We start from the raw sequence: 20,066 nt of genomic DNA, 5'->3' as shown, positions 1-20,066 counted from the left end.
GTTGAAAACATACGAACATCTGTTTTTTGTAGAGCTTATACAATATGAATCAAGAAAAAGATATAGTTGTATTCAATATATTGTTTCTTTTTACTTACTAAGAAACGGAACTTACACATAGAAATTCGCAAGATTGAATTCTAGTGAACATTTACACATTGTCTATCCTCTGTGCATGGCATTTTGGCAGACATTGGGACGCACTTCTTAAAAATTCTCTTTTTTTGTTATATTTTATTTTAAAGTAAGTATAATATTTTTTTTTGTTTCATTTATATAAACAAATATCAAAGCTTAAAATGCTTACATTTAAATTCCTCGTCTGACCTTTTTATGACAAATCTTACGTGTTTGCAATTATTATTCCCAAGACCATTTTGAAATATAGTTTAAAAGCTGAGATGTTCTAATAGGTCTTTCTAATTTTACTTAGTTAGAGTCTCGTGCTCTTAATGATAATTACTGAAGTATGACTTGCATAGTTATAGTAATATTACCAATTTCCAAAGAACGAAATAGTATCAATAAACTGTCTATTCGATTGAATGGCTCGTTTAATTAAATTGCACCGCCTATTTTCCCCAATAAAACAGTCAGCAACATGCTTTTGCTAACATTCCGCATGCCATTTCACTACAAATACAGAAAGTCTGCAAGATATTGATCATTCATCAAAATGAAAGACTCTTGAAAAATATTTTGACAAATAGCGGATGTTTAAATTATGCAATAAACAGATGCTCGAAATTACATACTTTCAATCAAGATAAAAGCTATTAATTTTGCGCAGTTACTGTCACGTAACGTCATGACGTCTATGACGTCATTTTAACGCAACAATGTTTTGTAGAGTTTCTGCTGTAATTTACGCATTATTTCGGCATTATCAAACCATTTAGTATCAAATGGGAGACAGATTTATGTTATTATTCAATAGAATGAGTATACAATACAATGATCACATTTTACTTCCAGTTGGACATGCGCACATTCAAATTTCATGGTAAACTACATCCTTAAAATCGTAAAATATTATCAGATAATGGTCGCGTAACTACATTGTCATTATATTTCCCTAGATGTCAATTTTAATTCTGCTTATTCCGACATTAACACGTGTTTGACTAACATTTCACGTTATTCCTCTGTCAATAGAATATAAGGAAACCGTACTTCTTGACTGCTCAGTCTGAAAAAAAAAGCTAACATTTATGTCTTAATGTAATCGTTATGATAGCGTCCATATTCTGAAGACTTATAAGGGAAATATGCGTAACACTTTCTAGAACTGCAAACAGATTTATAGAACAAATCATATCTTATTCACAGATCCAGAATAATCTCAGTCTTACAATATATATCGTAGTTCTTTTCCACCATCCGTTCGTTTTAGGTATATTTGATATATACTTTCAGTTACGAAAGGGAAAATAGATACCATTATTGTTAGGCGCTATTCATTGAATAATCAACGCATTTGCTTTTTTCTCATCTGATATTCTACGGTTCAGAGTGTTGCTGGTTATGAATTCAAGATTCTAGCATAAAATTGTTATTATTGTCACTTTTCAGGGGGTTTTAACAGGAGAGAAAACGTGTGTTAACAGAGAGATTCGCGCGCTCACGCGCTGTTATAACACTTTTTTATAACTGCGTGTTCCGTGACAAAGCGTAAACATATTACGGCCCCAAAAGGGATAATTCAAAAAAAAGGAAATGATGTCAACGTGAAAAAACAACGTAGACTTTACCGCGCATTTCATGGAAATTTAATGAGACATAATCTTTACCTGTTTTTACGCGTTTATGCTAGAATAGCGTTAGCGCTGTTCTTTCTATTACATCTTCAGAATCCTCGCGATTCTGCAGATGTTTACACCGAAGTACATGCGTTATCCCAACATTCCCTAACTTATAAACAATAAGACGATAAACTATACAAAATTTATTGTCGTATCTAAATCTCATGAAATGCATAAACGATGCTTCACTCTTGTCAGCCAGTTGTACTTGAATGACGACATGCAGTAAAAACTTCATCACAAATAACAAAATGTTCCTCAAGTGTCTGTGCTGGACGTTGATTATCGCAAAATTCAAAATGGCCTTTCGCTTTCTCTACTACGGCATTCAAATTGTTAGTAAAAACATAACCTGCAGTGCAGATATGTTTCATTGAAAAAAAAACGACATTCGTATAGTTAATATTATATCATCGTGCACGAGTGAATGTATTCTGTTTTGCAATATTAAGCTTGTACCATACCAGCGTATCTAATATTCTTCAATAATCATGGACATTGTGTAGCGATTGCTGACGATATACACTGTCAATTTAACTGTAGGTTATCAAATTAGTAAAATAAAATAATTTTGTAAAACAAGTTGCAATGATATTTTAATATTATTTTGTTTCGATTCTTTACTAGAAGTCAAAGATAAATCTAGTGACTAATACACAAACATTTTAATATTTAGAAACTATTCTGTAAGACCGAGAGTAGATTTCCGTAATGGCCCTTCTAATAAGTGTAACATAATTTGATGTACGAAAAACATAATACGTCTAGAATGAGTCTTGCAGGAACCCAATCATTAAAATGTGACTTCTACAGTTTTGTTACATCAAAACGAATTCTTATTTTTATAAATTGGTTTTAGCAAGATGACAGCTCTTGTTCAATGTATAATATTTACAGGTACTTACAAACTTTGAATTTCAGTTCACTTCCCTTGCTCTTTATAATTGGACGAAAGAAGTGGACTGAGACCATACATTTCCTAGCGAAAGACATAAGAATAAGTAATACTCTTTAAACGATTTATTTTGCTTCATTGCTAATTGATGCATAAAATTACAATTTCAATAACTAAAGTAAAGTATCATTCAGTGAGATCAGTATGTTTGCTTGAACAATGCCTTATAACGACATGTGCAGTTAAAAACGTTAATAATTTATCGGTAAACCATGCTTATTCGAAGGATCCGATAGCTGACTGATATTTCCAATGTGAATAAATTACACTTTCGCATTAATGACTGGATTTCATTATACAAATTGACGTACAATCAGTTTTCTTGTTGCAGATTACTTATTGTTGTGAAAAAGAAAAACTGATTTACCCGTTCTGAAGTTATACTTAAGAATTGTTAAAGAATTAATACATATCTTTCACCATTGCACGTAACTTTCTAACATATGAATATGTATTTCTTACTATGAATATGCTTTTCCATACATATAAATTTTTTAATGAATTATGGATTGTCCCTTTCGGTTTGTTATGCTTACAGATTATCTTTTTTATAAATGTTCCATAATGAGAATATTTTTGACATGTGGGATCGAACGATTAGAATGATACACGACTTTGTCATAAATTAGCCCACATGTAAAAACTATCATAGCGCGTTACGACAGCAGGATCCAGAAAGCCTGCGCAACCTCGTTCGACTAAACGGTGTTCTCTAATTGCAATAGGCTTGAAGCGAACAGCATGATCTTGACCATACTCGCAGATGGTAACGGTTCCTAAATTATACAATAGGCTTTGAAAGCGACAGCATGAATCCAACCAACTGCGCGGTGCGCAGCTGTTCTGGATCCATGCTGGTCGCAAACGCACAGTTTGTGTTTTCTCATGCGTCGGCTCTATTTTATAAATAATTAACTTTGACAAATATCTATGTATGTTTTAGGTAGTACAGTTATTATAGATTTAAGTAAGAGGAGGGTTTGGCAATTTGCTTCAGTTGAAATTAATTTAATAAAGGCCGAATGATTTACAATGCTATTACCTACTCTTTGGTCAGTCTATATATTGTCTCATACTAGAACATTTTTATGTAAGTGTTATTACTTAGTAGACGATATGTTAAATTTACAATAATTTTTCTGATGTCTAGATGCAAAGCGCCATTTTTGTGTAATTCACCAGAGTTCGCAATGTGGTTTGTACCCGACTAAGTGCACAAAGATGGTTTATTTCCAAAAGTATCAGAAGGTCATAATAAAAGTCAGACTATCAATCTTTAAAACATTTAGGTGGACCTTCTGAATTAAGATGTCTTGAAATCCATACAATCACCTAGTAATGTTAATTCAATTTGATTTGAGACTCTCAGAAAATAATTTTGAACTGTAATAAAACATTATGTTTTGTTATATTGGTTGCTGATTTTAAACAGTTTTTTGAACGACGCCATTTTTGTGAATGACGTTAAATTTTCGTGCATAATATCCTGGAAGGATTCCTTCATATTATTAACCATATGTTTGTTGTCGAAATAACGTCTGTGCAAATACGTATGAATGTGAATATTAAGACTATAGAATTTAAACATTGCCTATTATGTTAACTTCTTCTACTTCTGATAAGGAACTATCAACACATAATCTCTTATGTCATCTGTTATTCCATATAGAAAATGGGAATGCATCCAATCAATGTTAAATTCTGTCAAGTTTGCATATTCATGGCAAATATCTATTTGTTTTGATAACTTTTCAATGTAGCTAGATGTGTATCAAATTACAGTGTGCATTGTACACAGTCATCTGCGTGATATTTGCCTGTTTTCAGTTCTGAAGATTTTGATTTCAAATCTTGTATAAGAGCATCCCTGCTTATTCCAGTCATACCCACCATAGGTTCGTCAAAATTCCTAGACAAACCAACTGGGGAACCATGGTAGATATCTGGTACACGATACTGGCTTATTCAGACACAGTGCAACCTCCGTGTAAAGTCTGGTTTTAACATGACCGATGCCTAGAATGAAATGTGTAATTTGGTCACGTTCTTAACTGTTTTTCAACTAAAATCTATGTTTTGAATGACTGGTTCTTAGGTTACTATCTATGATCATAAAATTGTTATTTTTTACAGTCGAAATTGGTTGCTCTGAAATAATGACACCACGGGCATTTAATACAATATATTTCTATGCATTTCATTATGAAACTTAAAGTCATTTCAAAAACATAAGAATAGCAATACGAAGAGTTTAGGCGAGATACTCAAAACCTAATATGATTGTTAGATCTTGAGAAAGAGATAAGATACAGCTATCAAAAAGGAATTTTCTTTCTGAATTCTTATAGAGGAACTTTTTGATTAATTTAAATATACATTGACATTAACAAAATAATCTGATACGGAAATGTTTGACCGCCTTATATAGATGCAGTGATCGAACGAAATTAATATAGAACTCTCTCAGGCTTAAGGAATTGTATTTATTCATAACAAAGACTGCCTTTTTCCATATGAGAAAATAAATATACAAATTGGTTTTCTCACACGTTACTGAAAGAGGACAGTTCTCATATTTTAGAGTAAATATCTTTTCTGCACACTGGTTTGATAATTCAGGTCAGTAGGCAAGGAGTCATGGTCACGTTGCCCTTGAACTGAAAATCGGTTTCCAGTCGATGTATACAGAAATCTTTTAATAGCCTACATCCGTCAAACATACGGTGATTGCCTGTCGTCAGTAGATGACAACTACTGCCCCAGAGTCCAGTAGGCCAAATGCTATGCGACTGAAAACGGTTTCTGCTCAAAAATCAAAGGACACTTTAGCCTGCAGACAAAATCTTAGAACGATGTGGTAATACCAAGATTATTAATTTTGTTTTGGAAACCAGTATGTTTAAGATCATCAAGGTCACTGTGACTTTAATGCTGAGAACGGTTTCTGCTGCATAACGAGGGAACACTTTAGCCTACAGCTGTCAAATTGCATATGGTTATTGACAGTGGTAAGTAAATGACCTCTTTTGTCTTAGAAGTCAATGGGTTAAAAGTCAAAGTCATAATGCCATTGAGACTTGAAACCTTCTCTACTCAATAACTAAAGAACGCCTTTCTTACACTCGTCAACCTCGTAGGAAGATTGCCCGTTGTCAGTAGATTTTTGGGGTTCCGTATATCAAAGATCAAGGTCAACTTCGAGACAAAAAAACTCTTAATAACTGAAGAACGCCCTGGCCTACAATTAATAAACTTCATGAGATAATTGCCCGTAGCTTGCAGATGACTCATAAATTGTTAAGCGTGTCAGAACGTTAAAGGTCCATGTAACAGTGATATTATTCCTTCGCATCCCGATAAATCACTGTTTTTTTTTTATAAAATATTTTCCATTTGCCAAAACAGCTGCCTTTCACGCTGAATACATATCATTTTGATTAGGTCTTGTTAGTCTAAAAATAGAACTGTAGATGCTGTCTAGATAAAATATGTTGGTTGATTTGCGTTGTCCGAGATAAGAAGTGATATCCCATTCACAACGCGTTCGATTTGATTGTAATAGTCATCTTCCGGAGACTATAATAAGGAGAAATGCCGTTGAAATGATGTTATGATCATGAAGTTATATTTTAGCATACTATTAAATTAAATGCTTTTGTATAAACATTAGGTCTTGTTAGTCTAAAAATAGAACTGTAGATGCTGTCTAGATAAAATATATATACATGTTTCTTCCTAAAGTAAGGTCTGAAAAGATAACTTTGGTGTCATTCCTGCCTCAAAATATAAATTTAGATAGAGGTAGCAGTATATTTTCAAATTTTTTAATCCCGCCGAAGGCAGAGGGATATCGCCTTTATGTTGGTAGTCTAGCTGTTCGTCCGTCCGAAATTGAGAATGCTTATATTTCAAAAAGTAGTGTGCATTTGCCGCAAAACCCTAATTTTAATATAAAGAAAATGTTTCATTTTTCCATGTACAGCAAAACACGTGTTAAAAATATGCAGACGTGATCGTTAAAAGAGTATGTCTGTATACGTGATAACTGGATACATCTCAAAGAAATGTTATTTAATAATAATTATTTGAAACTTTTCCATCTTCCAATTATGAGATTACAATTAACTCAATTAAAAGGGGTGCTTACCAAAAGATACTGACTGAATGGCGAACAGTGCAGATCATTATCAGACTATACTGGTCGCAAAGGCAGACTCAGTCATGTCGAGCATTATAAGGGTTAAGCTAAGCCGTTAGAATGTCTGTAATTTGAGTGCCTATATCATCATGTCTACACTGCATCTACACAGTCTAGACAGTCTAGAACTTTTAATGTATTTCAATGTATTTCACAAATTGTCCTTGAACTCACACCTTACAACAAATCCCACTGAAGGGATGTCGACACAATCATCACTTTTTGGTAAAGCTGGACAAGTAATAGAAAGAGCATTGAAACTCGAGGGTAAACGATTTGTACGAGGGGGCGTAGCCCCCGAGTATAAATCGTTTACCCGAGAGTTTTAATGTTCTTTCTGTTTTGTATCATAGCCATCCATATATGGTAGTTGTAGGCGTTCCACACTGCCATATACAGCAGTTCAGTGAGTACTTAAAATCCTTGCTTTACAAATATGTAAAGCCCAGGTAAAATAAACCAATGCTAGAGCAGAAAATCAATAAAATACACCTCGCTATCTACTGTTCCAGACACGCTGGCATACTTTCCTATCCAACAGTGCGGTAACTAGCGTGCGGGTATTAAATACCAGCACACTTTTAGTTACCGCACCCTATACTCAGAGTATACGAATTACCTGCACCAAATTTGTTAAGAAAAAACACTGAGCTATGATACAAATTGATAAATATTTGTTTCATAATAATATGTACTTGAGTACAGACAATATTGCATTAATGCGTGTCTTCATATCATTAATAGTCCATGATATGAAATATATTCTGTCAGTCTAGAAGAGGATCTGTAAGAAGCATAGAGCGCGCATACAACCAAACTGTTAGCAGACTTGGTCCGCTGTATCGTTTATTTACAAGATATAATCATCTAAATTACAAATAAACTGAGTTATCAATGCCAAGTAAACATCAATTGTTTCTTAAGCTCAACAGTTTAATAAAGTTCTTTTACCAACGAAAATATTAGTTGTTTTTTATTTTATTTTTTTTTATTTTTTAGTTGTGTGATTTTTTGTACAAAATCTTTATTTAATGGATATAATTCTGACAAAAAAACCGTGGATGTTTCAGCAGTACGTATAACATGAAATTCAGCGTAGATATTTAAATTTTGCTTCCTTTGTTTCGGTAAACTTATTTGTGAAACTCCGGCACAGATATTTTCTTCAATCTGGTATAGCCCCTTTTTCGTTTATGAAATCTGAAATAATGGAATAAAAAAGAATTATAAATGTATTATGAATAAATAGAACTATCGATTTGGTTTTTGAAGCAACACGAATATGCCATAAGTTATTACATATGTATTTATTGAGTGGCTTTTTCCTTATCAAACGGAGATGATGGATTTGCGTAAGTCAGTGCGGGTTTCTTTCAAATTTCTTTTTCTGGAGATATTCTCACCAATACATTGTGCAGTTTCCGGAATGTTAAGATATAATTTTTCAAAAGTATTATTTATCTGTTATATATTCATTTTTTTGCAGTTTGCAGCATTCTTCTCCTACATGTGGCGTTTTGGAGAATTTCTCTGCAAGAGCGTGCATTATATCCAGAATGTTTCAACGATTTGCTCTGTTGCAACATTGACATTCATGAGTTTAGAAAGGTAACAATTTTTAAGTATCATCGCGTCAATGGCACGTGATACTGAATACAAAACACGCAATTTAGATTATTTCAAGTTTGTTATTTTATGCATGTGCCCTTTTAGAAACGACAATTGTTTTATGAATCTGTAAATAGTTTTTGATTAGATGCTATTAACACATTTCTCAATTTTTTTTCGAACGTCCATTTTCAATACAGTTTTGCATTACTTTTGCCAATATTGACTCTTTTATTTGCAATGTCTGTTACTTCTGTTTTTTTCAACAGTGTCATTTACATTTTAGGTATTACGCAATTGTCCATCCGATGAAAGCCAAATATTCATGCACAGTGGGTAAAGCTCGTCGGGCCTGTATTTTCATCTGGGTGCTTTCATTTGTATTGGCACTTCCAATTCTGATAGGCCGGGTAAGTAAATCCATTTACGTTCACTTTTAATACTTTCTACATCAAAAAATCAAAAGACTTGCTACAGTTGTTGTCCTTGTACTTGCAATATGTTTTTGACAAGCTCATATGTTAATTCTATACACACGACGTTACACAGACGTTAAGCTTTTCTCAGATAAACATGACTTTTTGATTAATGTCAGAAGTAGCGCTGTCACTAAGCCATATAACAATAGTTTTCGACGCAAATAACAGTAAACTGTAAACTTTTAATTTTAAGGTAGTTAGCCCGTAAAGCCTTATGGCGATTTCCTTGTCATTCCGTTTCCACGTTAATTAAATCCACTTTCTTCCGTGCACATGGCTTTCTGTGAATAGATATAGTAAACGGAAATATCGTAAATTGCAGAAATTAATTACAAACACATGCCCTTAACGAAACACAAATAAAGCCTTTTAAAACATGTTTCACCCGAGTCTTAAAGAAATTTGAATATAGCGTTTGATATCATTGTTAGAAATGATAAGGCATGACAAATTAAGCAGCCTGGTGGTCTTGTGGTAACATGCTTGACTGTCAATCCAGAGGTCCGGGGTTTGAATCCCAGTCAAGGCACTGGAAATTTCGGGAATGCTCTTGTCTCCTACCTAACTAAGAGGTCAGTACTTGTGTCTTTAACAGAATAGACGACGTCACCTGTAACGTCGCTATACAACGGTCACGTTAAAGAAACAGACTGTTCATTCGCGAAGAGCTAGGCTAAGTTAGCCGGACAGGCTTGTATCTAAAGGATTCACTCTCCCTCTATCTGTTCTGGGGGCTTTCTCTCGCTCTGTCCCTCTGGTCAGATCGCTATGTTTCTATCTAATAGAGGATGAATGTTGCGCCCTTAGTGACTGCCTTTGCGTGATGTAAAGCGCCTTTATACGTGTTTATCATGAAAATGGCTCTACACAGATCTGGTATTATAATAATAATAATAATAATAATAATTATAATAATAATAACTAAAGGTAAGTAAACATAAGTAACAGAGCAAGAGCAATGATAATTACTATGTTCAACATTCCATATGAGTCTTAAAGTAAATAAGGAGGTAGCATAATGAATATGAATCACTACAAAGAAATATTGTTGAGCACGTAGATCATTTCTTTTCATAACCCTTGTATTTACAAAATGAAAATGTGCTAAATTACAGTGTAATTATTCAACCATACCAAATTTAAAGTGCGAAGTTAAGCTTACTATATTTGATGTGTTTTAAGTTGAACAGCGTTTGTTTTAGATTTTTTCTTTTAGTCTGAAAACACATTTTGATTTTAAACTTGGGAAGGTTACCGTTGCATTTCAACAACAACTTACAATTTAGCATTAGTCTTTATTGGTCCTGATATCTTATTAAATACATACTTATAACTGGATTTATTATAATTGACAGGTCCATATTACAGTAGGACTGTATCGGAAGGCGACATGGTGTATCAAAGAATGGACCAACCCAACCTACAGCATTCTTTATGAAATCTACATGTTTTGTATCATTCTCGCATTTCCATTCTCAATAATGACATTTGCTTATGTCAGAATATGCCAGGAGCTGTGGTTCATGTCACAACATAGATCTATAATGAGGAATGATTCGTAAGTAACATCTGACAAATATCTCAAAATGTAAAGGTCATTTGACTGCTTTGATTTATAAATTCAGTCGTAAGCGTTAATTTGTCATTTCAATAATTCATAATTGACAATATCTTAGAACACTTCTATCCGTGTCTTCTCACCTCATCCAAGTATAGGAACTTGCAGACAATGTTAGAAACTCGTGAAACCTACAATATATTGAAATTAATCGGGCGTGAATGTTCACTTGCCTTAAAGGAATTTTCCCATTTTGAGCTATTACTGCTAGGAACGATTCGTGTTTCGATAATAGTTTATACGTAACACTATAAGCTGTTTTCGTTATTCTTTCTTGTGAGAAGACTGAAATGACATAAAGACCATTTGCGAAATGTTAAACAATTCATTAGTTTACATTCGTTTTGGTTAATATTCTTTGGTTGTGAGAACTAAAGAAAGAATATTTACACTGCATTACTGTTGTACTGAAAATAGAGACGCAAACGAAATGTACACTTTTACAGCTTAACATTTAATTGAAACATGCAATTTAGATATAAAAAGCTTTTTTTTCAAGCACAGCTGAAAATGAAACATTTTTTTTGTGTGAAAATGAGGCATTCAGTGCTTGCACGTTGTAATAATAATAATAATAATAACAATAATGATAATAATTATAATAATAATGATGATGATGATGATGATGATGATTGTTATTAATTTTACTATTATTATCATAATCAGGAGCATGTAATATCAACTTTTATAATCTAGTTTGATACTTTTACTGCTAGCAAAATAGTGAGCTCAGTATCTGCAAGTCAATGTTTAAGTAATAAATAAGGTTAAAATAATACGACTTTACAGAAGTATATATAGAGATATAAATACTCATGGTATTTCAAAACATTTTGTGCCCCCAAATTAATTCACATAACTGTTTTCTAAATTTTTTATACTAGGGCTCATATGGTAAATCGTTGAATGTGGTCAATAGCGCAATATGTGTCAAACTGTAATTACAAAATCCTGTATTAGTTAAGATTTCAAACTGATTTCGGCATCTAAAAATTAATTACATTGAACGCTTTACGTCTAAATGAATATCTCAGAGAATAATTCATTTGATATTACTTAAGAATTCAAGAATACTTAGGATTGAGAGACATACAAAAACGAGCTTGCCATCCAATAAATTGAAATGCCAATTCAAATGCGAATGGCTTATTCAGATAGTGCTATCTACACTGCAGAAATACGAAAACATTTGACTGTATCATATTAGAAACATGCTGGACGTATCATTTATTGCAGAAGAGCGTTTTCTTCACATTTTGTACACTGAGTCTGATACAATATTTGCTTTCTTCTTTTTTAAGTAATCAGAAATCTGTATATACTATTGTAACTGTGGGAAACTTACCAGGTGGAATCAGTCTGTACTTTATGCTAATTGGGACAATAGCCAAATAATATTGTCTAGCAACACCAGCAACGTCTTTTCGTGCTGCCCGCGCCAAGGGAAATCACTCTTGCTGTGTTCCGGGTTCAGGCTATCGCCCCGTAGGCCGTACCAGACCGTACGCGAGCACTACACTCCTCCCCGTCCTATTGAAAGGAGGTAGTCCCTACACCATGGAAGTAGACCATGGTGTCTTAGACCATGGAGGTATACCATGGTCCCTTAGACCATGGAAGTATACCATGGTCTCTTGCTCATAAATATGAGATGTTCCTGGGTTTAACCAGTACTAGTATTGTGTCACTTCAGCCACAATACCACCGCTACCGGCGACCATGGATCTCCGCATCCATAGTGCACCAGGATCAGCCCCTATGGCCTAAACAGACTCAGTTCTTCTATAGATAGTCAATGCTATCATAAGAACTGTTCGTACTCCAAGAATGGTCAGCAGCCGAACACTTACTAATAAACAACCTTTAGTCAAACAGACGGCTGACCCTAACCTCACACAGTTGCCTCTACCTGAGCTTTGCCTAACAGAGGGGGGCCTAGGTAACCTTACTGCTAGTCCAAGCAGAGCTCAAGTCTCCTCTGTGACAGGGCCTTGCGGTGCCTGCCCTATCCTAGTAAAACTGTGTGAGGCCATACGTTCCTCGTCAAGGGTCTCTAGGACGAGGCTTCACCGGACTAATCTGTTTCTTAGTCCGATGTCCCAAAGAAGTTAAGCCATGATTGAGTTCAGTAGCTTCCTCCTTCAGACTTTTCAGCATACCAAGATGAATGCCATCTTGACCTTAGTCACACTAACATAAAACACAATCTAACAGAAGAAATTGTTCCCTGTTTTACCGATTTGACTCAGCTACTGGACTGGCAAGAAACAGATCGGACCATGCCGGATTTGTCCTTTCTCATTACCAATCCAAAACAAACAGCAATTTCTCATCCTGTTTCAACACTTCACTCAGCTCCACCACTAAGAACCACCAACTACACAGTCCAAGTTTATCCCTCAGAGCTCCTCGATCCGGTACCGAGATGGAATTCTGAAGGCTAGACCCCAGACCCTTTGTAGAGTCAGAGGTACCTGTCGCACCCTTAAGCACGGCAAGTCTTTTGTTTGTCCTTTCCAGGGATAGGACCTCAGACTGTGAACTTGGTTGTCCTACAGTAGGCACTGAACTGACTGTCCTGACGTGACTGTATTACCGACTACCGAGGCCCTAAACAGCCTCAGTCACAACCCTCCTTGTGGTCACCATGTTCATATTTACAACAGCATGTTCAAACATATCTACCACAAAGAAGCTTACTACCTCACAGTAGTCTAAATCCATACCAGCATCTGGTAGGCTACTTTTCTCAGAAGGGTCATCCCGCATCTGAGACTACTATTGCAAGAACTGGCTTGCCGCTCTTACCCTCAGTGTCATCTGTGGTTCCATCGTGATACCCGTAGACAGTTGTACCCATGCCATTGCTGGTCTCAGGTTTCCCGGATGATCTGTGATGTAAACTCCAGGTAACCCCTTTACCAACGGCACTGCGTCGTCTACATCAAGAAACCTGTAGACAGTCGTACCCATGCCCTTGTTGGTCCTAGGTCCCTCAAACGCTCTATGATGGAAGCTTCGGTGTCCCCTATGACCAACGGCACTGCGTCGTCTACAAGGTTAAAGGACCCCAACTTTCGTTGTCTTCTTAACAGTAATTACACCTGCCACAAGGTAACTGCTCCAGTCGTGTCCCAGCATGATACTCATTGCAATGCCTCCAACCGGCATTCAAGACATTGCCTTAGCTTTATCATGCTCACGACCTACCCCATGCTGCAGCACAATATTCAACTGAGACAGCTCCTCCGGCCACCGTCTCACCAGTTAACCTTGAGGCTCTTGGAACCCCATGAATCACCTTAAACTTGAGTGGTCATTCATTACAATACAGTTTACCAAATAAGAACATAACTACCATAACTACCATATGCAATGACCTTCTTCTTGCCGGCCTGGACCTATGGTACCAATGCACTGTTCAAATTATTCAATGCATCGGTGTCAAGTATCAACTTATTTATCCCCGTCGGCAAGGCTAACCCTGGCGGTTGCATCATAGCCTCTTATCAAAACTTCAAAAGCTCTGACCCACTCTCCCCGCCACACAAACCGAAGTTTGCCTGTCAAAGCATAAAACAGATTTTGCTTTTATAAAGCCTCTATGGTAGTTCACCAGATTCACCTCTACTGGATTTTACCCAGAATAAACTATGGCCACTACAAGACAGTGATAAGGAGCCTGAGGAAATGTCGAATAATTTTTCAATTATTCAACCTGTAACACTTAAATAAGTGTTTTAGACAAAGAACGTAATCGACTAAATTCAATTACGCCTCACCTGGTCTACCATCCAACACAAGTCACAACCAGTTTTTTAGACTGGCAAGTTGGCCAAGCCTAAAAATGAAAAGTTCGGTAGCGATTTATTGGTCGGCGAAATATGGGCTCAAAATGCACCGCTGCCACCAATATTGTAACTGTGGGAAACTTACCAGGTGGAATCAGTCTGTACTTTATGCTTATTGGGACAATAGCCAAATAATATTGTCTAGCAACACCAGCAACGTCTTTTCGTGCTGCCCGCGCCAAGGGAAATCACTCTTGCTGTGTTCCGGGTTCAGGCTATCGCCCCGTAGGCCGTACCAGACCGTACGCGAGCACTACAATACATACAAGTGACACCATCATAATTGAATGTATGGATGCATGTTGATTAATAATGTCTTTTCGAAACCTGCGGAGAGATGTTCTTTATACAAAAAATATTTTCAACTTAAATTGTAATTATTAAAATTCTTTCTATATTCTGTGTGTCGCGTTAGCTTCTAATGCCCATTTTTAAGGAAGACATGTATTTCTTACAAGCGTTATTGCAGTCTGAGTATTATTTATACGGCCTTCTATACCCCAAACTAGGCTTATTGATAAATTATGTTTGACAGTGAAATTTCGTAGATGTAAATGCATCAATCACACTGCCTCAAATCTAGCCACAGGTGCGGTCATACGTTGTCTGTATGCTTCGGCTTCGTATCGCAAAATATTATACAATACTCTCAAGAAATAATTGTATCCATTTGTTTTATCCTGTAGGGAGACATCTAAAAGAAAATTAAACGTATATTGAACCAAAATCTCGTATTTGAAAATCTGAGCATTTGCTACATACATTTTGAAACATAAAATTAACCTAGGTATGTGTATATATGGTACGTAATAAATGTATACCTAAACACGGTATAGACGAAAATACTTCACTGGGGGAAGATTATAAGGTTACATACGTATATTATCTTTTTCAGGAGGTTGTCTTGTATATCGAAAATCAGCAATTCTAAAAACCAGCAGGTTACAGCATTGAAAGTGAAGTTCGTCGACGACGATAATACTAAAAAGCAGGTAATATATACGTAATGTTTATAAATGGCTTTAGAATGGCGTGAGGAGTCTACTGTTTGATCCCTTCTTTTCCTTATCAAGGTCTTCATTGACTAAGACAGTACCATTGTTAGCATTTTATAATAACTCAGAGGTAACATAACAATGGAAACGTCTTGAATTTCAACATATCTTGACTAAGTTTGAATTCACCGTCAAAAATAATGTGTATGGGGATAACTTCAGCCACTTTTTACACCAACATATTGTAAAAATAACTTTTGACTTTATTGGTGAATTGAGTGTTATTCATTTTAGTTAGGATATAAAATTTTATTAAGTTCAATAACAATGTATATGTTATGTTAAATTTGCAAACCTTTCTTTTTTTACGCGAAAGCAAAAATACATTTTTGGCCATAACATTGTTATTACCCAAGCTAACTTTAAAATCAATAATATCTTAATATAAACTTTAAAGATCTTTACAATGATGTATTATTCATCAAGGAGATATTTGACACGGTATTAGGTAAGTTATAATGCAAAAATACATGAAACAGACAGAGTTAGTAACCAAACTCCATTGAACTCAATATGACAACATTAGGGCCAATATAAAAGCATCAGAGCTAACACGGTTGATTGCTTATACAGAAAACAGAAGAAAAACTAAGAAGGAGAAGAAACCTTTGTATCTGTTTAATTGACGCCATTTTTTAAACTTAGAAGTATACATTTGCAATAGTTTTTACATTTCCGACAAAAAGGTCAAATAACAGACTCGTTTAATATTCAACTGAGAGGACCCGCGATGCCGATGTTCATCTTTGTATAAATTAAATATTACTTTAACGACAACTTAGGTTTATTCGATAATACAGTCTGATATTTATCATAGAAATATTTGGAAAATATTTGGAAAATATAGAAAATATCATGCGACACGTATCTCAAAGAAACATTTTGAAAGTTCGAATTATTTGTGCAATTACAACAGCTGGGAAAAGGATGCACAGCTGGAAATAAACATGAAGTAGGGAATGTCAGTTGTAGTACGCAAAACACTTTTAGATTAGAATGAAGTTAAAATCAGGCATTGGGCTGTATAATAGTTGCTTGGTCGTTTGTATTAACTTGAGTGTGCAATTGTGTGTCTCGTTTCGTTACTAGCAACCTATAAAGCAAAACATTACATTTAACCTTTAGCCTGCTGGCGGCAATTGATTCTGCCTTTGCGACCAGTGCAGACCAAGATCAGCCTGCACATCCGTGCAGTCTGATCATGGTCTGCACTGTTCGCTATTCAGTCAGTCAATTTTCAGTTAACACCCCTTTGAATAATAAGTGGTACTGCCCAAATTGAATGATGGACCAGTCCATTTTAGAAATTTAGCAGGGTAAAGGTTAAGGCAGTTTCTGTAGCAGTTTACGGTTAACTCTAATCCATACTATAAAAATTCAATACGGTAAGTTTCCATTATTGTTGATAATATCGAGATATTACAATATGCTTCACTAATGAATCATCATTATACAAGCTTTCGCCAATAAGACAACCTTAGACCAGTAACAAGGTCGTTATGAATTCACGTGCTTAATACAATTGTGGTATCTTTATGTTAGCACTAAGCATTTATTAGGTCGATATGAGCATGTCGTATCAATTGAAGCTTTACATGGCCATTTAAGGTTAATTTAATTTTTATATCTAGATTTTGCAAAATAAAGTTGGAATTAATGAACAGTCTTGTACGGTTGGTCAAATAGTAGCAATATGACGGAGTTCGCGTATGATTGTGGTATGTAGTTAGTAAAGTGAAAATGTTCAGTAAAATCGGTAAGTTGCAGATTGCAGAGGCAACATATACGTACAAAAATAAATACACATTTGAAATTTACACATAATTCGATTAATACAGTTATATAAATCTTTAAATATTTTTCTCTTTTCTTTTTTTTCTATTCAGGTTATTAAGATGCTGGTTGCCATTATAATTATCTTTGTCGTCTGTTGGGCACCTATAACATTCAACAATCTTTTGGTAGCCTTCAAAATTCTCCCAGGACTTCATATTGGACAATTCAAATACATGCGTGAAGCATTTCATATTATGTCATACGCAAACAGTTGTGTGAATCCAATCGTTTACGGCTTTATGTCAAAAAACTTTCGGCAGACATTTGTAAAATCTCTTTGTGGCTGTTTGCGCGGGAAGGACTATATCAGACGACAGGTGTTCAAAAGCCAGACGGAAGTCTCCTACATGGCTGACGACGCGTACCCTGCTCGCTGGGTCTGTCAGGAACAAAAGGGGATGCTATCAAATCAATCAACTATCGACGAAGATTTTATTGATATTGATGACAACAAAGATTGTTCCGAAACTGTCATTGTTACGGGAATGTAAATGTGAACTGACGATTATAGGGAACCAGTTGAGAAATGAACATCGCTGTGGTCAATGGCAGTGTTTTAAGAATCAACAAATACGAGCTGAGATAACCTAACAGGAAAAAGGAACAACTTAAGGCAGGATATATATGTTAAGAAAGTGATATAAAGAACAATGTATATATATATATATTAAATATTCTTGAGTTCAGTGACACAGTAGTTCACTTTATAACAACAATTATTTGGTAGGTCATCACAGAAATTGTGAAAACCATTTGTTAGGTAGGTCATCACTGAAACTGTGAAAGTCGTTTATTGATCAACAATGATTGGTCACTCATATTTTACACACAAATAAACCATCCCTGTTGTGAAGTAGATAATTGTGTATATGACCCTTTTTATAATAGCTTCAACAGTGAATATATGTTTTATATGCTTATGATATGCTTATGCGATTCTTTTCTTTCCAGCTTTGTAATGGATTTCTGTCAGAAAAGTTCTTCTATGGACATTCGCAAAAAAAGAAATGTGTAACCTTTACAACACATATTTCAAGTATAAAGCGTGAGAAGTGATTAAAATTACTGTAGAATAATATTTAACAAAATCCTTAAATAGACATTAAACAGAAACAAATAACAACACAAAACACAAACCGTTTGGCACTTGAGGTAGTTCTGCACGTCTGATAAACCGGAATTGATGGCATAACGTCATTTATCCGGAAAACGTAGAATTAAGCATGCATTCGGCGTACGGATATGAAAATCAGTTTATGAATTAATGGCAACCCGTGAGTAAATTCATTAAAATGGCATGCATTGTTACTATCTTTCTAAAGTTTAAATGTGATATTGATGCATTTGACATGTTAAATAATTCAAAATGATGTCTTAAAATTAGCATGAAATGTGCACTTCACTTTAATCATGGTCAACTATCTCAAACATAATCACACGGACCTATACATTTTATTTAACCACATTATAGGTCATATGTTTATTTACAACTGTGAGGAGTTTCATTAAAATCTACATTGTAGAAAAAATTCTATTTGCGAAGATGTTATGAAAATTATTATTTTCCCATAGACTAGCTCCCATTATGATAAATTGCATGAGGTTTTAAATATATATTTTTCAAATCAGTCTACTAATAGCAAAAAATCAAGCCTGTTCATAAAATGTACAAAACAAATGCGAAATATCCCTTACACTCCTAGCGTCAGCTTGAGCTAGACTCTCTTGTAAAGAAACATTGATTGGACTCCATTATCTAACAGAACCCGCATTAATAACAACACCGGGTCTTCATAACAAGAAACATTTATGTAAAGGGCTGAGCTTCAAATATATATCATGGACTGTCATAGAATGATTGAATTTACGACATGTATTTGATAAATATGTACATTAAAAATGCAAAATAAACGTACATGTATACATATTTGCAGCTGAAACTTGGTATCTCAAAATTCCAAATGATCGAGCGTTTTACTTCGAGATAACCGAAATGCGACTTAAAATGATGTTTGCGCACCTGTGTTATCGCAGGACTTAAAAATGTTTTCGGGATAGCCGGAAATTTGGGAAAGCAAGTTTGAGTTGTCGAGTTTCAACTGTAGTTAAAAACTAAAATCATTCACATAAGGAGATAATACCGTAATATTCAATAAGAGTAAGCTGTTTTAAAGTTTCTTTTATACATACATAATGGTTTAGTTCTGTCGATTTTGCTTGTAACTTATAAGTATATATGTATCAGACTGACGTAGACAGAGTTAAAAATAAATATGACTTGAACATGATTCGATTGTTCTGCTTAGCTAGACTACAATAACTCTCAAAACTTTGTTTCGTAGATTTTTTTTCTTTGCATTACGCTCATCAAGTTGAAAGAAATACAGGTGAACCTTCAGCCTATTATTTCAGCTTGATTTAATAAGGTCTGATATAGGTCATTGATGTAGTATGTACAAGGAAAAGCGATTCTTTGGAATTAAAAATATGCATGGCTGAAAGCACTAAGTGCTCGGCGATATTCAGTTGTCTTACTTTAACATTTAAAGGAGTAATATTTTAAAGGTACGGTGATGGTTCAGATAATTACTTTTTTTTCACGAAATCGTCAGTTTGTCATCACGTATCTATACCTAAACATGTATGTTTACTGCAGTTTTTGTG

At 34.9% G+C, this 20,066-nt stretch overlaps 1 protein-coding gene across 1 annotated transcript in view; it reads left to right on the top strand.

Annotated features, from left to right (window-relative positions):
* Positions 1-19,309, top strand: part of LOC123525805 (QRFP-like peptide receptor) — a 39,201-nt gene extending 19,892 nt beyond the window's left edge. The window contains exons 2-6 of the mRNA XM_053538325.1: positions 8,442-8,563; positions 8,850-8,973; positions 10,398-10,600; positions 15,407-15,503; positions 17,453-19,309. Of these exons, the coding sequence (XP_053394300.1) occupies positions 8,442-8,563; positions 8,850-8,973; positions 10,398-10,600; positions 15,407-15,503; positions 17,453-17,893 (987 nt within the window). The 3' untranslated portion in view covers positions 17,894-19,309. The remainder of the gene's footprint in view (positions 1-8,441; positions 8,564-8,849; positions 8,974-10,397; positions 10,601-15,406; positions 15,504-17,452) is intronic.
* The last annotated feature ends 757 nt before the right edge of the window (positions 19,310-20,066 follow it).

This window comes from Mercenaria mercenaria, chromosome 3 (assembly GCF_021730395.1).
Source record: "Mercenaria mercenaria strain notata chromosome 3, MADL_Memer_1, whole genome shotgun sequence".
Lineage (NCBI taxonomy): Eukaryota > Metazoa > Mollusca > Bivalvia > Venerida > Veneridae > Mercenaria > Mercenaria mercenaria.
The sequence above is the reverse complement of the archived record's forward strand: the minus strand, read 5'-3'. Positions and strand labels throughout refer to the sequence as shown.